Source organism: Moschus berezovskii, chromosome 16, assembly GCF_049115385.1.
Source record: "Moschus berezovskii isolate FMDL1 chromosome 16, NW_MosBer_1.0, whole genome shotgun sequence".
NCBI lineage: Eukaryota > Metazoa > Chordata > Mammalia > Artiodactyla > Moschidae > Moschus > Moschus berezovskii.
The window spans coordinates 4,722,353-4,741,918 of NC_142475.1; the positions used below are offsets into that span (position 1 = coordinate 4,722,353).

Below are 19,566 nucleotides of genomic sequence, written 5' to 3' on the forward strand. Positions count from 1 at the left end.
ATCAGTCCAGAATATTCATTGGAAGGACTGATGTTGAAGCTGAAACTCCAATAATTCGGCCACCTCATTCAAAGAGCTGACTCATTTGAAAAGACCCTGATGCTGGGAGGGATTGAGGGCAGGAGAAGGGGACGACAGAGGACGAGATAGTTGGATGGCATCACCGACTCAATGGGCATGAGTTTGAGTAAACTCCGGGAGTCGGTGATGAGCAGGGAGGTCTCGCGTGCTGCAGTCCATGGGGTCGCAGAGTCGGACACAACTGAGCCATTGAACTGAACTGAACTGAACTGGAGCCCCTTTTCCCAGTCGCGGAATTCCGCCCGCCCCGCCCCGCCCCGCCCACCCTTCTCGCCACGCCACGCCACGTCACGCCCACCCTTCTCGCCACGCCACGCCCACCCTTCTCGCCACGCCCACCCTTCTCGCCACACCACGCTCACCCTTCTCGCCACGCCCCTCCCGCCCCGCCCACCCCTCTCGCCCCGCCCACTTCACCCTATAGCCCCGCCCATAGCCTCGCTCCGCCCGCCCTTATCGCCACGCCCACTTCGCCCTGTCGCCCCGCCCTCCCCTGCCGCCTTCCCCGCAGCGCGTTTCCCAGCCGGCGGGCCGCGCGTCACTTCCGGCTATTTAAAGACGGGCCCCGCCCCCGGCGCGCCGGCTCGCGCTCGCACCCCGCCCCCGGTCGCGGCCCCCTCGGCGCGGCCCCGCTCTCGGGGAGGGAGGGGCGGACGCCCCAGGTGGGCGGCGCCGCGCACCTGTAGCTGCCGGGCGCCCGCGCCCCCTCGTCCCGCCCTCGGCGGGCGGCGAAGGCCGCGGCAGCAGCGGGTCTGGCCCGGCAGGTGGCGGAGCGCGGGGACGCGATGGCGGCGGCCGAGCCCGCGAGCTGCGCGCCGCCCGGGGCCGGCAGCAGCCGGCACGAGAAGAGCCTGGGGCTGCTCACCGCCAAGTTCGTGTCGCTGCTGCAGGAGGCCAAGGACGGCGTGCTGGACCTCAAGGCGGTGAGCGCGGGCGCGGTCTCAGGAGCAGGAAGGGGGGACGCGGGGTGAGGGGCGCGTGAGCCGGGGCCGCCGACAAAGAGCCGCGGCGCCCGCGTGGCGTTCGCCTCGGCGCGCTCCCTCCCCTCAGCGCGCGGGCCTGGGCCGGGCCGCCCGGGGGCTGCGCTGCTGCGGACTGGCGGCTGCTGGAGGCGATTCCTGTGAGGGCGTCTTTCGGTTGTTGCAGACGCGCAAGCAGGCAAAACCCGAGTTTGCCACCTCTTCTGGCTGAAGCAAACAAAACGTGAACTCTTCAGTCCTCCTCCTAAAATAATAATAGTAAATAAAAGCACCTCTCCGTCTTACACTTCTTGTCAAATCCTGGTGACTAAGAGGGATGTTTGATTTTTGAGTTAATTTGGTATCTGAAAGCAAGCAAGCAAAACCGGTGTTTGCCATCTCTTCTGGAGGAAACAAAAAAGTCAACTCTTCAGTCCTCGTCTTAAAATAATAAAAGTAAATAAAAACACCTCTCGCTCTTACACTTCTTTTCATAACCCTGATGACTGTGGGATGTTTGATTTGCGACTTAATTTGGTATCTGATACACATTTATAAAAGTGAGACTTGCCGTCACTCGACGAGGGAATGTTTTATAACTTCCAGCGAAAGAGATGGAAGCGCCGCGTAAACTCTCCGGTTTTCTGAGACCGTGTGCTTAGTCTGTTACTACAGTTTCAGAATTTTCAAACAACAACATGCATCAAAAGCTGTTCCGTTAAACAAAGTGACTTAACCGTTCCATGCCGGATTTGGAAGGACTCCACAGCGCTGAGGAGCAAGAGAATGTTATCACTTGAATTAAAATTCAGCCAGCACACCCAGTTTAAGAAAAACTAAAGCTTTAAGAACAAACGAAACTTTAATGAGTCAGTAAGCATCGCAGGCCTTTCCTAGGCATTACCCCTGAATCTGGTCTGACACGGGGGATTGGTCCTAGCCCTTAAGAGAGTCCTGGGACAACCTTACCTCCCTTGATGGCTGCAGTTATCAAGGCTGTGCTGAAAGTAGGCTGCAGCGTCTGAGCAGAGAGGGTCTTCTACTTCTCCCTGACCTGAAACTCAAAAAAAGAGGCCAACTTGATGGCCCCTGCGAGGAGCCCTCCTCTCAGGTTACCCCAGGAGGTGAGGTGTGTCTTGGAATGCCCTCTCGTCCCCTGGGTGTAGTAGGTGTTCAGTGAGTGATTGTTGAGTTATCTGAATTGTTCTACTTTATACAAACAAGGCGTGATGCACAAATTTTGCATTTTTGGAAGTGACTTCTAGTCTTTTCTTCTGGAAGTGTTATTCCTAGAATTTTCCCACACCTTCTGGAAATTCTGGTCCTTTTGTTCCCTGTCCCCTGCCCCCAGCTCTTTCCTCCATACCTCTCTCCCTCCCAAAAGTGGTTGACAGCATATATAATAGTTATGAACTAAATTGGATTCTGTTTAAGGAACGTCACAGGAAATCATGAGGTCATTGGTGAAAGCCAGGGATGTTACACAACACCGCTTGCAAACTGCTGTTCAGAATCTAGAAATTCAGTTGTAGCCTGTGACTTCAGTATGGAATCAGGAACATTTGGGGTTTTCCAGATGAAACTGAGCTCTAAGGGCTGACTGTGAGGGCTTCTACAACTTGCCTTGGAATAGGATGGAACTTTGCCCTTGCTTTTCCCTCAATTCTCTGTGTTCTTCCTGTTTCACCTGTGGTCAGATTTTGCTGTCCAGAAGTCAAAAAGGCAGTGAGCGGGAAGTGGAGTTTTAATATTTCATAACAACTTTGTTTCGTTCATCCTGAAACTTTCCTAAAAGTTCAAAGGTTTCTGCAGTAACAGTAGGTCTCATTATATTAATGACTTTTTACTTGTAGAGAGCAGTTTGAAAAAAACAGTATTCTTTTTTACATATATATGAATATATTTGTAAATTTCATTTATTTATATTTGCTTATATATGTATAAAATCTTTTATGATAAAAATCTTATATTGAAATCTTTCCAATGATGTTTCTTACTGTGCACCATTGTAAAAGATCATGACAACTTTTGATGATACATGTTGAAGATGGATTAACTGATAAATTTCTCTAATTTGAAATTAATTATAAAATCATTTTCTCTTATAGTCTTATTTGGGAGTAGTGTATTTCTTACATTCTTACTTGGGGTGGTCTATTTCAACCTTATACACTTCATATTTTTTAAGAGCAATTAATGAAAGATTTCTGTGAATATCATGAATATAAAAATATTATTTTTTACTTGGATGTGTATTTAACCATCACATCCAGGTGTCTTAGATATCCATAAAATATCCATACCACATAGATGCTATTTTTTTCCTATCATCCAGGCTTCAGCAAGGCTGATGCTGATGCTTCCCAGATGCTCAAGCAGGTTTTAGAAAAGGCAGAGGCACCAGAGATCAAATTGCCAACATCCACTGAATCATGGAGAAAGCAAGAGAGTTCCAGAAAAACATCTATTTTTGCTTCATTGACTATGCCAAAGCCTTTGACTGTGTGGATCACAGTAAACTGTGGAACATTCTGAAAGAGATGGGAATACCAGACCACCTGACCTGCCTCTTGAGAAACCTGTATGCAGGTCAGGAAGCAACAGTCAGAACTGGACATGGAACAACTGACTGGTTCCAAATAGGAAAAGGAGTACGTCAAGGTTGTATATTGTCACCCTGCTTATTTAACTTATATGCAGAGTACATCATGAGGAACGCTGGGCTAGAAGAAGCACAAGCTGAACTCAAGATTGCTGGGAGAAATATCAATAATCTCAGACATGCAGATGACACCACCCTTACGGCAGAAAGTGAAGAGGAACTCAAAAGCCTCTTGATGAAAGTGAAAGAGGAGAGTGAAAAGGTTGGCTTGAAGCTCAACATTCAGTAAACAAAGATCATGGCATGTGGTCCCATCACTTCATGGGAGATAGATGGAGAAACAGTGGAAACAGTGTCAGACTTTATTTTTTGGGTTCCAAAATCACTGCGGATGCTGATTGCAGCCATGAAATTAAAAGACGCTTACTCCTTGGAAAGAAAGTTATGACCAACCTAGATAGTATGTTAAAAAGCGGAGACATTACTTTGCCAACCAAGGTCCGTCTAGTCAAGGCTATGGTTTTTCCAGTGGTCATGTATGGATGTGAGAGTTGGACTGTGAAGAAAGCTGATCGCTGAAGAATTGATGCTTTTGAACTGTGGTGTTGGAGAAGACTCTTGAGAGTCCCTTGGACTGCAAGGAGATCCAACCAGTCCATTCTAAAGATCAGTCCTGGGTGTTTGTTGGAAGGACTGATGCTAAAGCTGAAACTCCAGTACTTTGGCCACCTCTTGCGATGAGTTGACTCACTGGAAAAGACTGATGCTGGGAAGGATTGGGGGCGGGAGGAGAAGGGGACGACAGAGAATGAGATGGCTGGATGGCATCACCGACTCTGTGGACTTGAGTTTGAGTGAACTCCGGGAGTTGGTGATGGACAGGGAGGCCTGGCGTGCTGTGATTCATGGGGTCGCGGGGAGTCCGACACGACTGAGCGACTGAACTGGACTGAGGACATGTACTACTGAACGATGAGAACATAATGCTGTATCTTAGTGATCACTTTCTTCTTAGTAATTTAACTAATTGAGGACATAGCTTAACAAAGCAAACACATTCTAATAAAGCTATTCTAGTATACTTTAACCATAAGGAGGGAATGGAAACACTTGAAGTAGTTTAAGATATTTTTATTCAGTATCTTCCTCCTACACCCCCACCAGATAGCCTCATTTACAACAGTGGGAGTGGGGTAGTTACTCTCTCTTTATTGCAGTGAGGTAACAAGTTACATCATGGTCCTCTCCATTTATATGGTTTGTCAATTTATGCTGTTAGTAGTTGGCATTTATTGCAAGCTTAGTACATGCCAGGCATTTTACATATGTTAACTAATGTTATCCTCCTAACTTTAGAAATTTGGGCTAATCATCCCCAATTCACAGATGAGAAAACTGGTAGCTTAAGTAACTTGCCTAATGTCACATAGTAGAAAGTGACAGCTGTGACTTGAAATTATACTATTTTTTCTTATTTTCTGTGCTATACTGCCTTTCAGTTCAGTTCAGTTCAGTTCAGTCGCTCAGTCGTGTCCGACTCTCCGCGACCCCATGAATCACAGCACGCCAGGCCTCCCTGTCCATCACCAACTCCCGGAGTACACTCAAACTCATGTCCACAGAGTCGGTGATGCCATTCAGCCATCTCATTCTACGTCGTCCCCTTCTCCTCCCGCCCCCAACCTTTCCCAGCATCAGAGTCTTTTCCAGTGAGTCAACTCGTCGCATGACAGTACTTAAAAACTTAATTTCTTATTTAGGTTTTTCATCCGTGTAAGGGCATGGAATGGTTCTTGAAAGAAAAATATGTGATTATTTTTATTATACTTCTACTCATGATAGAAAAGTATTAATCTCCTGCACTGAAAATGAAGATATTGAGGACAAATTCCATAATATTTCATAAATTAAACTAGTCCTATTTTTCTCGAACTAAGAATTTAAGTAAGTTAGGATAGTTATGACTGTCTGTATGTTTTTTTGAAAATTCCTGTTACAACTAGGTTTTCATATTTGCCATTTTGATGCCATATTCAACTTTTTAAAGTATGCTCAATTGCTTATATTTTTTTTATAATTGTTCGAGGTATCAGTTGCCTGAATGAAACCTGGATTCATATGATAAAATATTTATGGTGTTTCTTATCTCACAGGGCCTTGACTCACACCCATTTATGCTCAGCTGATTAATATACATCCTGCAAGAAATACATGATTTAATCTAAGGCCTTAGTTTGTGACATTGAGCAAAAATGTGATAAAAATAAAGAATAAAGCAAGGATTATCCTAAGGAGAGAGATTAGGTGGAACAGCCAGAACTTTAGTACATGCTTAAATCTTCACAGGACAGTTTCGCTTGTGAGTATATACCCCAAATAATTGAAAACACGGTCTTGAACAGATACCTGTGTACTATGTTCATAGCAGCATAATTCACAATAGCCGAAACATGGACACAACCCGTCCACAAATGAATTAGATAAGCAAAATGTGATATATACGTATAATGGAAGGTTATGCGACCTTAAAAAGGAAGGAATTTCTGACACATGCATAGATGAACCTTTAATACCTTCAGTTCAGTTCAGTTGCTCAGTCATGTCCAACTTTTTGCCACCCCATGAATCACAGCCCGCCAGGCCTCCCTGTCTGTCACCAACTCCTGGAGTTTACCCAAACTCATGGCCATCAAGTCGGTGATGCCATCCAGCCATCTCATCCTCTGTCGTCCCCTGCTCCTCCTGCCCCCAATCCCTCCCAGCATCAGGGTCTTTTCCAATGAATCAACTCTTCGCATGAGGTGGCCAAAGTATTGGAGTTTCAGCTTTAGCATCAGTCTCTCCAATGAATACCCAGGACTGATCTCCTTTAGGATGCACTGGTTGGATCTCTTTGCAGTCCAAGGGACTCGCAAGAGTCTTCTCCAACACCACAGTTCAAAAGCATCAATTCTTTGGTGATCAGCTTTCTTCACAGTCCAACTCTCACATCCATACATGACCACGGGAAAAACCATAGCCTTGACTAGACGGACCTTTGTTGGCAAAGTAATGTCTCTGCTTTTTAATGTGCTATCTAGGTTGGTCATAACTTTCCTTCCAAGGAGTAAGCGTCTTTTAATTTCATGGCTGCAGTCAGCATCTGCAGTGATTTTGGAGCCCAAAAAAAGTCTGACACTGTTTCTACTGTTTCCCCATCTATCTCCCATGAAGTGATGGGACCACATGCCATGATCTAAGTTTTCTGAATGTTGAGCTTCAAGCCAACCTTTTCACTATCCTCTTTCACTTTCATCAAGACGCTTTTGAGTTCCCCTTCACTTTCTGCCATAAGGGTGGTGTCATCTGCGTATCTGAGGTTATTGATATTTCTCCCAGCAATCTTGAGTTCAGCTTGTGCTTCTTCCAGCCCAGCGTTCCTCATGATGTACTCTGCATATAAGTTAAATAAGCAGGGTGACAATATACAACCTTGACGTACTCCTTTTCCTATTTGGAACCAGTCTGTTGTTCCATGTCCAGTTCTGACTGTTGCTTCCTGACCTGCATACAGGTTTCTCAAGAGGCAGGTCAGGTGGTTTGGTATTCCCATCTCTTTCAGAATTTTCCATAGTTTGTTGTGATCCACACAGTCAAAGGCTTTGGCGTAGTCAATGAAGCAGAAATAGATGTTTTTCTGGAACTCTCTTGCTTTTTCGATGATCCAGCAGATGTTGGCAATTTGATCTCTGGTGCCTCTGCCTTTTCTAAAACCAGCTTGAACATCTGGAACTTCACGGTTCACGTATTGCTGAAGCCTGACTTGGAGAATTTTGAGCATGACTTTACTAGCGTGTGAGATGAGTGCAATTGTGTGGTAGTTTGAGCATTCTTTGGCATTGCCTTTCTTTGGGATTGGAATGAAAACTGACCTTTTCCAGTCCTGTGGCCACTGCTGAGTTTTCCAAACTTAATACCTTAGCTGGTCACAAAAAGACAAATGCTGTATGATTCCACTTACATGAAGTAGTCGGAGTAGTCAAGCTCATAGAGACAGAAAGCAGAGTTGCTGCTGGGGGAGGGGAGCATGGGAATTGTTGCTCCGTGGGTTGTAGGGCTCAGTTGTGCTCCCTCAGAATCTCTATGTAGAAGTCTTCACCCCAGGTCCATTAGAATGTGATTGCATTTGGACACGGGGCCTTCAAAGAGATGATTCCATTAAAACGAGGTCATCAGAGTGAGCAAAGCTAGTCTGACTAGTGGCCGTGTGAGAAGAGGCAGTCTGGACCCGTGGTCACCGGGGATGCCAGTACAGTGGGCAGCGCGGGTGAGGACACAGCCAGGGGCACCATCTGCAAGCCAAGGAGAGAGACATCAGAAGAAATCGAGCCCGCCCACACCTTGATCTTGGACGTCAAGCCTCCGGGACTGTGACAAAATAAATTTCTCGTGTTTGAATCACCCAGTCTGTGGTATTCTTATAACGCAGCCCTAGCAAACTAGCACTGTGGGTATAGAGTTTCAGTTGTGCGACATGAGAAGAACTCTGGAGAACTGGTTGCACAGCAGTGTGAAGGTACTTAAAACTACTGACCTGTACACTTGAAAAAGGGTAAAGATGCCAATTTTATATTATGTGTATTTTACTGCAGTTAAAAAAGGTAAAACAATAATGCAGTACCACTGTATACCTAATAGAATGCCAGAAATCCAAAGCACTAACACCACCAAATGCTGGCAAGAACGTGGAGTTGTAGGAACTCTCATTTGGTATCAGACAGAATGCAAAATGTTATAGAAGTTTCTTACCAAACTGAACATGCTTTTACTGTACTACCCACTACTTGGTATTTACGCAAAGGAGTGGAAAACTTATGTTCACAAAGAAATCTGCACGTGGATGTTTATAGCCACTTCATTCATAATTGCCAAAACTCGGACGCATTCAAGATGTCCTTGTGTAAGTGAAGTAATGAATAAACTGTGGTACATCCAGACAACAGAATCTTATTCAGTGCTGGAAAACAATGAGTTATGACCATGAGAAGACATGGAGGAATCTTAAATGCATATTACGAAGTGAGAGAAGCCAATCTGAAAAGGCTGACCAATAAAACTCCTACCATATAAGGGTTCAGTTCAGTTCAGTTCAGTTGCTCAGTCGTGTCCGACTCTCTGCGACCCCATGAATCACAGCACGCCAGGCCTCCCTGTCCATCAACAACTCCCGGAGTTCACTCAAACTCATGTCCATCGAGTCGGTGATGCCATCCGCCATCTTATTCTCTGTCGTCCCCTTCTCCTCCCACCCCCAACCTTTCTCAGCATCAGAGTCTTTTCCAGTGAGTCAACACGTCGCATGAGGTGGCCAAAGTATTGCAGTTTCAGCTTTAGCATCAGTCCTTCCAATGAACACCCAGGATTGATCTCCTTTAGAATGGACTGGCTGGATCTCCTTGTAGGAAAAGCCAAAACTATGGAGACAGGAAAAGACCCAGGGTTCAGGGAGCGAGAGGAGCAGGTGGAACACAGAGGACTTTTGGGGCAGTGAGACATGGTGTCCTGTATCCAAAGAAGGCACCACAGCAACAGGGACCCTAATGTGAACTGTGGACTTTGGGTCATTGTGATGGGTCAGTGTAGGTTCACCAGTTGGGTCTTACCACTCTGGTGAGGATGTGGATCATGGGGAAGGCTCTGCGTGTGTGGGGGCAGGGAGCATATGGGAGACCTCTGTACTTTTTACACAGTTTTGCCGTGAACCTCAAACTACTCTAAAAAATATTAAAATGCATTTGTAAAACTTCTCTGGATACATCTGTTCGAGGGTCTGATTATTAAGCATCTGTTGAATATGAGATGCATGACCAAATGGGAAAAAGAAGTCCTTTGGAGACTGAAGCTCTGCAGCACTAATGCACATGGTTGCTAACAGCCAATACTAAGCGACTGGTGCTAGGTCAGGTGTGCTACTTGGAACAGCACATTCCATCCATGCAATGAAACCATAAATGGGTTATTATACTTTCATTTTGCTCATTTGGAGATTGAGGTTTAATAAGGTTAATTGGCTACAACCAGTATCCACAAAAAAGTAGGCAAGAACCCAGATAATCTGATGTCAGAACTGATGCCATGTTAAGCAAAGTACCTGCCTACCTCCAAAGTTTTGGTATAAAGTGAAGAACAACTTTTTTTAGAGAACAAGAAAATACACACAAAAAGAGAACAATAAGAGAAACAAAAAACAAAAAAAGAAAATACACACAAAAAGAGAAACAAAAAAGGTCATCAGCCTTTTTTCTTTTTGCAGCTTGAGGCAGTTGTAAAATAACTTAATGTAGCTTTTTACAACTGTGTATTCTATAGTATTTTTTCATTTGGTGAAATTTTAGCTGTTAATGTTTTGGGCATTGTGCTTTGTACCATTTATTAAATAAAAATTAAAAAAAAAAGAAACAGACCATCTCATTTTCCAGTTCTGGACAGGCTTACAGCTAAAAGGGTACTAACGAGTTCTGACACTTGTCAGCAGTGTGTCTTGACTATGTCCCATATCCTTTCTGTCTTACCATTAAGATGGAAGGAGGAAGAAGGGATGAGCCATCCTAAGTGGTGGCAGTAGTTGTTAACTGAGAAGCACCAGGCAGATTTTCAGTTCAGTGCAGTTCAGTCTCTCAGTCGTGTCCGACTCTGCGACCCCATGGACTGCAGCACGCCAGGCCTCCCTGTCCATCACCAACTCCCAGAGCTTGCTCAAACTCATGTCCGTTGAGTCGGTGATGCCATCAACGATCTCATCCTCTGTCGTCCCCTTCTCCTCCCGCCTTCAATCTTTCCCAGCATCAGGGTCTTTTCACATGAGTCAGCTCTTCACATCAGGTGGCCAAAGTATTGGAGTTTCAGCTTCAACATCAGTCCTTCCAGTGAACATTCAGGACTCCTTTAGGATGGACTGGTTGGATCTCCTTGCAGTCCAAGGGACTCTCAAGAGTCTTCTCCAACACCACAATTCAAAAACATCAGTTCTTCAGCACTCAGCTTTCTTTATAGTCCAGCTCTCACATCCATACATGACTACTGGAAAAACCATAGCTTTGACTAGATGGACCTTTGGCAGATTTTATTTTTGTGCAAAACTATAGTCCCTCCATCCCAACACTTCAAGAAAGCTGGAGGCCTTGAAAGGGTTTATACTGACTTTCTCAGTGTGTAGACCAAAGGTCAGATGCATCAGCTTTCCTGGATCTTTAAAGAAAAAGAATAGATTCTAACATCGGACCGGGAAAATCGGGTTCTGTAGGGTTAGAGAAGGAGCCTAGGAATTGGTATTTTTAAATAGATATCCCCAGGTGGTTTTGATACATACTAACATCTGAGAACCATGGAATGAACTCTCCTGCCGCCTCTTTTCTGCCTTATTCATGAATCAAAAAGCACTGTTCTGGTAGTAGAAGGAGTTAGATGTTGGAACAGAGTTGACCTTTTAGGAGCTCACTAAGGCTGATGAGAGCTACTCTTGGGGAAATGTTAGAGGCTACGGATGAAGAAATTCCTCTTTTATATGCTCTGGAATAGTCTCTGCCTATGTCTGAATAGCAGCATATTGTGGCCAGGTTCGATCCCTGGGTTGGGAAGATCCCCTGGAGGAGGGCGTAGCATAGATCCCCTGGAGTGGGAGGGCATCCCACTCCAGTATTCTGGCCTGGAGAATCCTATGGACAGAGGAGCCTGGTGGGTCACAGTTCATGGGGTCACAGAGTCTACTGAAGCGACTGATCAGGCACACACACGTGGCCTTTAAATCTTACGTTACTAATTTGAAAGTTTTTTCTATAGTGGAATAAATTAAAATTACTTTTACAGTAAAATTTTGTTTTACTTACAGGGAATAGGAAAATTACAAGATTTAAAATTTTGTATTTAATTGTTAAAAAGAACACGATTGGCATAACTGTAGCTAATCATCATTTGTGTCCCAGGGGACTGAGCAGTGGACAAGATGGTGCTCACAGGAGGCAAGGGCCTCCATCACTGGGGAAAATTCTGTGCTTGACTGGAAGCTTTGTAGACACAACTGGAGACATGTTAGCTGTATTCTTATCAGCGTAAGAGTAAGGAACGTTTAGTGAGACCCTCAGTTAACAGAGATTTCATTAGCAGAGTGCCCAAGTATTGAACTTTTGCTAATTTTATGCATCATTTTCTTTTGAGAAATACCTTGTTAAATGTTTAAAGGTAGCACTGCTGTTGTTCAGTCGCTAAGGTGTGTCCAGTTCTTTTGTGGCCCCATGAACTGTAGCCTGCCAGGCTCCTCTGTCCATGGGATTTTCCAAGCAAGAATACTGCAGTGGGTTGTCATTTCCTTCTTCAAAAGGTAACTTAACCGACTAGAGACACACTTTGAATTACTAGCTTACTTACAGGGAAAAAAGTAACAGAGAAAGCTTAACAAATCTGTGAAAAGGATCAAAAGATAAAATGCATGAAAGCATAATACACAGAAAACATCAAATGAGTAATAATTGAAACCTGCTAGTTTCTCCAGTATGCGAATGTATCCAATTCCTTTCTCCTTAGTAAGGTAGTTGAGATGGAAAAAATTCAGGCATCTGTTGTCTACAAGAAAAGCACCAAGAAAGGAATCAAAATTTTTTAATTGCAGTATACCAGGCAAAGAGAGTACTCTTGCCTGGAGAATTCCATGGACAGAGGAGCCTGGAAAGCTGGGGTCAATGGGGTCGCTGAGGGTCAGACACGACTGAGCGACTTCACTTTCACATCTCACTTTCATGCATTGGAGAAGGAAATGACACCCCACTCCAGTGTACTTGCCTGGAGAATCCCAGGGACGGGGGAGCCTGGTGGGCTGCCGTCTATGGGGTCACACAGAGTCGGACATGGCTGAAGTGACTTAGCAGCAGCAGCAGGCAAAGAGAAATCAGGAGTGAAAGTACTAATTTCCAGAGAAAGTCTACCTTAGTATCAGGTGCATTCAATGGTATAAACTGATGAGATCATAATCCAAAGGTGAATCATCAAAGTCATTGTTTAAATGGTGCATAGCAACATGGATCACACATGCATTTGTCTGGACGCGTGTTCCGCACTGTTCTTTAGTATGGTAGATTTGGGTATGATAAATATTTCTTATAAATACATTTCTTTTAGATTTGCCGTTTAAGACTGAATTTCCCCAATTATTAGTTCATGAATCTCCCTTTCTGTCTTAAACTTAGTATGTTTGTACAAGGGAGGTTTACCTTTTAAAGTTAAACTATACCTGTTGAAATAGCATACAAATAGTAGAAAACTTGGGAAAAAATAAATATAGTCCGGAATAAAAACTACCCAGTACACCACTACCCCAAGAGAGCCACTATTTTCAACTTTCAGTATTTGCACAATTTGTTATACCTTTTTATAGCTGAGGTGATAACTTTTACTTCCTCAAATTGTAAACTTAAATTTTGAGAGCCTCAATTTAGAACTGTCATCAAGAACTCACCATTCTTATAGGTAGGTATATAAGTTGATTCTAGGTTTTTTCCGTTTCATTCAGTAAATACAAGTTAATCAGTGTGCACCCTGGCCCCTTCCTTAGTAGCTTGGAGCTTACAGCTGTGGGGCAGAGGGAGGGAGGCGGGACCCTTCTCTGCTGGGAGCTGGACCCTTCTGAGGGCCCAGAGGGGTGTGGCCGCCCTGCTGAGCCCTGGACCTGCTACGGGAGAGCACACCACAGCTCTCCAGGGAGCAGTGAGGGGCAAGCCGGCTCCACGGGCCTCAGAGACTCCAGTGCTGTTGTCATGTATGAAGTGTGAGCATTTAAGGTCAGTGGTTCCCTCCTTAGAGCAGCACCCAGTGCCTCTAGGACCTGGGCCCCTCCAGGTGTCCTTCCCCTGCCTCTTCCAGCGCCCGGCCCTCCAGCGCTAGCCCTTCTGGGGCCTCACCCTCTACTCCTGCCCTAGGGCTGTGGGCACAGGCCTTCCCTTCAGCCTGGAGCATATGTTTATACACACACACCCCGCCCCCCGTCCCCCGATTCTCTAAACCCTGTGGTCTCAGTTTAAATGTTTTCTTAGATGCTGTGATAGAATAGGACTCCTGAAAGATGCCCATGGCCTAATGCCTGGGACCTGTGACTGTGTTATGTGCTCAGCTGCTTCAGTCCTGTCTGACTGTGTGACCCCGTGGACTATAGCCAAGAATACTGGAGTGGGTTGCCATTTCCTTCTCCAAGGGATCTTCCCAACCCAAGGATCGAACCCACATCTGTTATGTCTTCTGCATTGGCAGGTATTCTTTGCCACTGAGCCACCAGGGAAGCCCCATGAATATGTTCAGTTAAGGGAAATTAAAGTTGCTGATCAGCTGGTATTATTAAGATGAGATTTTCCTGAATTATGCAGTTGAGCCCACTGATAATTACCAGGGTCTTTAAAAGTGGAAGAGGGAGGCAGAAGAGACAGAGCCAGAGAGAAGGCAGCATGGAAACAACTCAGCCGGACCATTGCTAGAGGAGAGAGGGAAGTGAAGTCACTCAGTCGTGTCTGACTCTTGCGACCCCATGGACTGTAGCCCACCAGGCTCCTCTGTCAATGGGATTCTCCAGGCAAGAATACTGGAGTGGGTTGCTGTTTCCTTTTCCAGGGGATCTTCCAGACCCAGGGATTGAACCCGAGTCTCCCGCACTGCAGGCAGACTCTACCGTCTGAGCCCCCGGGAAAGCCCTGGAGGAGAGAAGCCGCTGGCCAAGGAATGCCGCAGACTCTGGAAGCCGAGGCGGGGTCTGCACTAGAGCACCCTGAAGGAGCGCAGCCTCGCCGTGACTCGAACTCAGGGAGGCGTGTTTGGACTTCTGTTTACAGAGCTGGACGACAGTACATCTGTCTTGGGTTCAGTCCCTGAATTTGTGGTAGTTTGGTCAGCAGCAAGAGGAGACTGGTTCAGAGGCGTTTTCTGACTCTTCTACCTTAATCCGAAGTGGCTGAAGTTTGTTCCCATTTATTCTCTTTCTCAGTTATCTGTTCTTTTACTTAGTACCCTTTATCACACATAGGGTTGATTCTGCCTTTATTTATTTGCCTGTGGTGCCCCTCTAGACCAAGTGCTCTGTGAGGTGAGGTGTACACACAGTACCAGTACACACAGTACATGGACTGATCCAGCCAGTCTGTCATCAGCTTCCATCAAATAGAATGGATGTGATCAAATTTGACTTAGGTGAAAAGGCATTCCCAGCAGGGTAGCAAGTGCCAGAGGTGAGAGAAAGAGATGGCACATTTAAGAAGCTATAAATCAGATGACTATTGAATTTAGAGAACGTGGTTGTCATTTAGGCATGATTATAGGCCTGAACTAAGGTAGGTAGTTAAGTTCAGTTGCTCAGTCGTGTCCAACTATTTGTGACCCCGTGAACCACAGCACGCCAGGCCTCCCTGTCCATCACCAACTCCCGGAGTTTATCCAGACTCATGTCCATTGAGTCGGTGATGCCATCCAACCTCATCCTCTGTCGTCCCCTTCTCCTGCCTTCAGTCTTTCCCACCATCAGGGTCTTTTCGAATGAGTCAGCTCTAGGGCAGTGGAAATATAAAGAAGTGAAGAAGTATTTCGTTGTAAAGGGACAGAACTTCGATGCTGAGTCTAGACAAAGGCTTGCCGAGTAATGGTGTGGTCAGCGAAGTGGATGGTGGTCATTTTCACTTCAGTTCAGTTCAGATCAGTCGCTCAGTTGTATCCGACTCTCCGCGACCCCATGAATCACAGCACGCCAGGCCTCCCTGTCCATCACCAACTCCCGGAGTTCACTCAAACTCATGTCCACAGAGTCGGTGATGCCATCCAGCCATCTCATTCTCTGTCCTCCCCTTCTCCTCCCGCCCCCAATCCTTTCCAGCATCAGATTCTTTTCCAGTGAGTCAACTCGTCACATGAGGTGGCCAAAGTATTGGGAGTTTCTTTCAGCTTTAGCATCATTCCTTCCAATGAACACCCAGGATTGATCTCCTTTAGAATGGACTGGTTGGATCTCCTTGCAGTCCAAGGGACTCTAAAGAGTCTTCTCCAACACCACAGTTCAAAAGCATCAATTCTTTGGCGATCAGCTTTCTTCACAGTCCAACTCTCACATCCATACATGTCCAATGGAAAAACCATAGCCTTGACTAGACGGACCTTTGTTGGCAAAGTAATGTCTCCGCTTTTTAATATGCTATCTAGGTTGGTCATAACTTTCTTTCCAAGGAGTAAGCGTCCTTTAATTTCATGGCTGCAATCACCATGAGTTTGGAGCCCAAAAAAATAAAGTTTGACACTGTTTCTAGTGTTTTCCCATCTATTTCCCATGAAGTGATGGGACCAGATGCCATGATCTTTGTTTTCTGAATGTTGAGCTTCAAGCCAACCTTTTCACTCTTCTCTTTCAGTCAAGAGGCTTTTGAGTTCCTCTTCACTTTCTGCCATAAGGGTGGTGTCATCTGCATATCTGAGGTTATTGATATTTCTCCCAGCAATCTTGATTCCAGCTTGTACTTCTTCCAGCCCAGCGTTCCTCATGATGTACTCTGCATATAAGTTAAATAAGCAGGGTGACAAGATACAGCCTTGACGTACTCCTTTTCATTTTCACTTAGATGTTACAAAAAGAGAAAAGGAATTTGGAGGAAAGGGAAGTTTAGTTCTAGACATATATGAGATGCCTGCAGGCCATCCTTGAGTGGATATTTGGCAACCTGTGGGATTTATGAATCTGGAGCCCAGGAAGAGACCAGGGTTACCAGCTTGATTTGGAAATGATTGGTTTATGAGGTTAGAGTGGACATAGGACTAAGTGGAATTCTGGGAAACACTGACAGCCCAGGAGCAGCAGAGAAAAAGGAGACTTGAGAGGAAACGGCCCGAGACCCAGGAGGAAATAAACTTGTGGACTGGTGGCAGCAAGGCCAGGGAACAGTGTTTGAGGAAAGAGGGAACCAGAGTCAAGTGCTTCGGAGGATACAAGACTTTGTAGTATTCATTGGATTTAGCAACAGATGTCTAGGAAACATTTTTGGCATTTAGACATTTTGAATGATTTCTGCTTCTGATAATCTAAACACTGACTAGATCAAAGGATATTAAAAATGCAAAAAAAACTTTGATGACTGTTGCCAAACTGCTTTACAAAAAAGTGGTTCTTATCTACTAGAAGTGCATAGTCATGACCAGGAACCCTCACCACATCGGGAACAGCCCAGTGGCTAAAAGGTCAGCCCGCCAGGCTCCTCTGTCCCTGGGGATTCTCCAGGCAAGAATACTGGAGTGGGTTACCATGCCCTCCTCCAGGGGATCTTCCCGACCCAGGGATCGGACACAGGTCTGCTGCACTGAAGGCAGATTCTTTACTGTCTGAGCCACCAGGGAATCCTACATCCTGACTTTATTTACCATGTTCAGTGGCCTTGGGTGAGTTACTGAGTTTACTTTCTGCTTTTACAAAAGTGGTGACAATGGTTATTATACGAATGGCTAAAGGGAGTTCTACGTTTAAAACACTGAAAGTGCCCGGCACATTGTAAGTGCTGTTTCCAAGTAGATAACTGGGTATTCTGATGTTTTCATATTCTGGAGATTTGAAAGGGGATGAATAATAATATCTCTGCTTTTATTTTTTTTGGTCAGCTGTGTAAAGGTATGATTTCCACTCATTCAGTTCAGTCACTCCGTCGTGTCCGACTCTGCTCCCATTCTAAGTGTATGATACAATGAGTCTGACAAAGGCTTGTACCTGTAACCACCACCACAGCCAGGTCTAGAGCATGTCCATCACCCCAAACAGCTCCCTTTTGCCTTCTCCCAGCCACACCCACCTCCACAGCCCACTGACGACCATCGCTCCGTTTTCTTTTCCATGGATTAAAACTCAGAGGTTCACGGGACTGGGCTCACAGAGAATGCACTCCGGCTTGAGCTGCTCCCCTCAGCAGGACGTTGTGGAGACTGACGCCTGTTGTTTCCCGTATCAGTAGTTCATTTCTTTCTGTCCCTAATTGGTATTTCACTGTGTGGCTAGACTTCACTTTGCTTACCCATTCACCTGCTGCTCCCAGATGTGGGCTTTTATTCAGGTACAAGTCTTTGTGTAGAGGTGTATTTTCATTGTTTCAATTTGCATTTCTTTATTCTTTTGTTGACTCTTTATTTTTTTTTTATTTCATTTAATTAAAGTTTTTTTTTTGTTTTATTGGAGGCAAATTACCTTACATTAATATATTGGTTGGTTTTGCCATACTTTGACACGAATCCTCCCCAGGTGTACATGTGTTCCCTTTCTTGAACCCCCCTCCCACCTCCCTCTTCCCCATATCCTCCCTCCAGGTCATCCCCGTGCACCAGCCCCAAGCATCCTGTATCATGCGTCAAACCTGGACTGGTCACATATGATAATATACATGCTACAATGCCATTCTCCCCAATCATCCCACCTTCACCCTCTCCCACAGAGTCCCAAAGACTGTTCTGTATACCTATGTCTCTTTTGCAGTCTCGTATACAGGGTTCAGGTTACCATCTTTCTAAATTCCATATATATGCGTTAGTATACTGTATTGATGTTTTTCTTTCTGGCTTACTTCACCCTGTATAATAGGCTCCAATTTCATCCACCTCATTAAAACTGATTCAAATGCATTCTTTTTGATGGCTGAAAAATACTCCATTGTGTATATATACCAAAGCTTTCTTATCCATTCATCTGCAGATGGACATCTAGGTTGCTTCCATGTCCTGGCTATTATAAACAGTGCTGCGATGAACATTGGAGTACACGTGTCTCTTTCAATTCTGGTTTCCTCAGTGTGTATGCCCAGGAGTGCGATTGCTGGATCATATGGCAGTTCTATTTCCAGTTTTTTGAGGAATCTCCACACTGTTCTCCATAGTGGCTGTACTAGTTTGCATTCCCACCAACAGTGTAAGAGGGTTCCCTTTTCTCCACACCCTCTCCAGCATTTATTGCATGTAGACTTTTGGATAGCAGCCATTCTGACTGGTGTGAAATGGTATCTCATTGTGGTTTTGATTTGCATTTCTCTGATTATGAGGGATGTTGAGCATTCTTTCATGTGTTTGTTAGCTATCTTTATGTCTTCTTTGGAGAAATGTCTGTTTAGTTCTTTGGCCCATTTTTTGATTAGGTCACTTATTTTTCTGGAATTGAGCTGCAGGAGCTGCTTGTATATTTTGGAGATTAATCCTTTATCAGTTGCTTCATTTGCTATAATTTTCTCCCATTCTGAAGGCTGTCTTTTCACCTTGCTTATAGTTTCCTTTGCTGTGCAGAAGCTTTTGATTTTAATTAGGTCCCATTTGTTTATTTTTGCTTTTATTTCCAATATTCTGGGAGGTGGGTCTTGGAGGATCCTGCTGTGATTTATGTCGGAGAGTGTTTTGCCTACGTTCTCCTCTAGGAGTTTTATAGAATCTGGTCTTACATTTAGCTCTCTAATCCATTTTGAGTTTATTTTGGTGTATGGTGTTAGGGAGTGTTCTAGTTTCATTCTTTTACAAGTGGCTGACCAGTTTTCCCAGCATCACTTGTTAAAGAGACTTTCTTTTGTCCATTTTATATTCTTGCCTCCTTTGTCGAAGATAAGGTGTCCATTGGTGCGTGGATTTATCTCTGGGATTTCTATTTTGTTCCACTGATCTATATTTCTGTCTTTATGCCAGTACCATACTGTCTTGATGACTGTGGCTTTGTAGTAGAGCCTGAAGTCTGGCAGGTTAATTCCTCCAGTTCCATTCTTCTTCTTCAAGATTGCTTTGGCTATTCGAGGTTTTTTGTATTTCCATACAAATTGTGAGATTATTTGTTCTAGTTCTGTGAAAAATATCTTTGGTAGCTTGATAGGGATTGCATTGAATGTATAAATTACTTTGGGTTTTATACTCATTTTCACAATA

General features: G+C 44.8%; 1 protein-coding gene across 1 annotated transcript in view; it reads left to right on the top strand.

Annotated features, from left to right (window-relative positions):
* The first annotated feature begins 736 nt into the window (after positions 1 to 736).
* E2F5 (E2F transcription factor 5) overlaps positions 737 to 19,566 on the top strand; it is a 42,547-nt gene continuing 23,717 nt past the window's right edge. Inside the window, exon 1 of the mRNA XM_055431820.2 lies at positions 737 to 1,004. Coding sequence (XP_055287795.2) covers positions 867 to 1,004 — 138 coding nt within the window. The 5' untranslated portion in view covers positions 737 to 866. The remainder of the gene's footprint in view (positions 1,005 to 19,566) is intronic.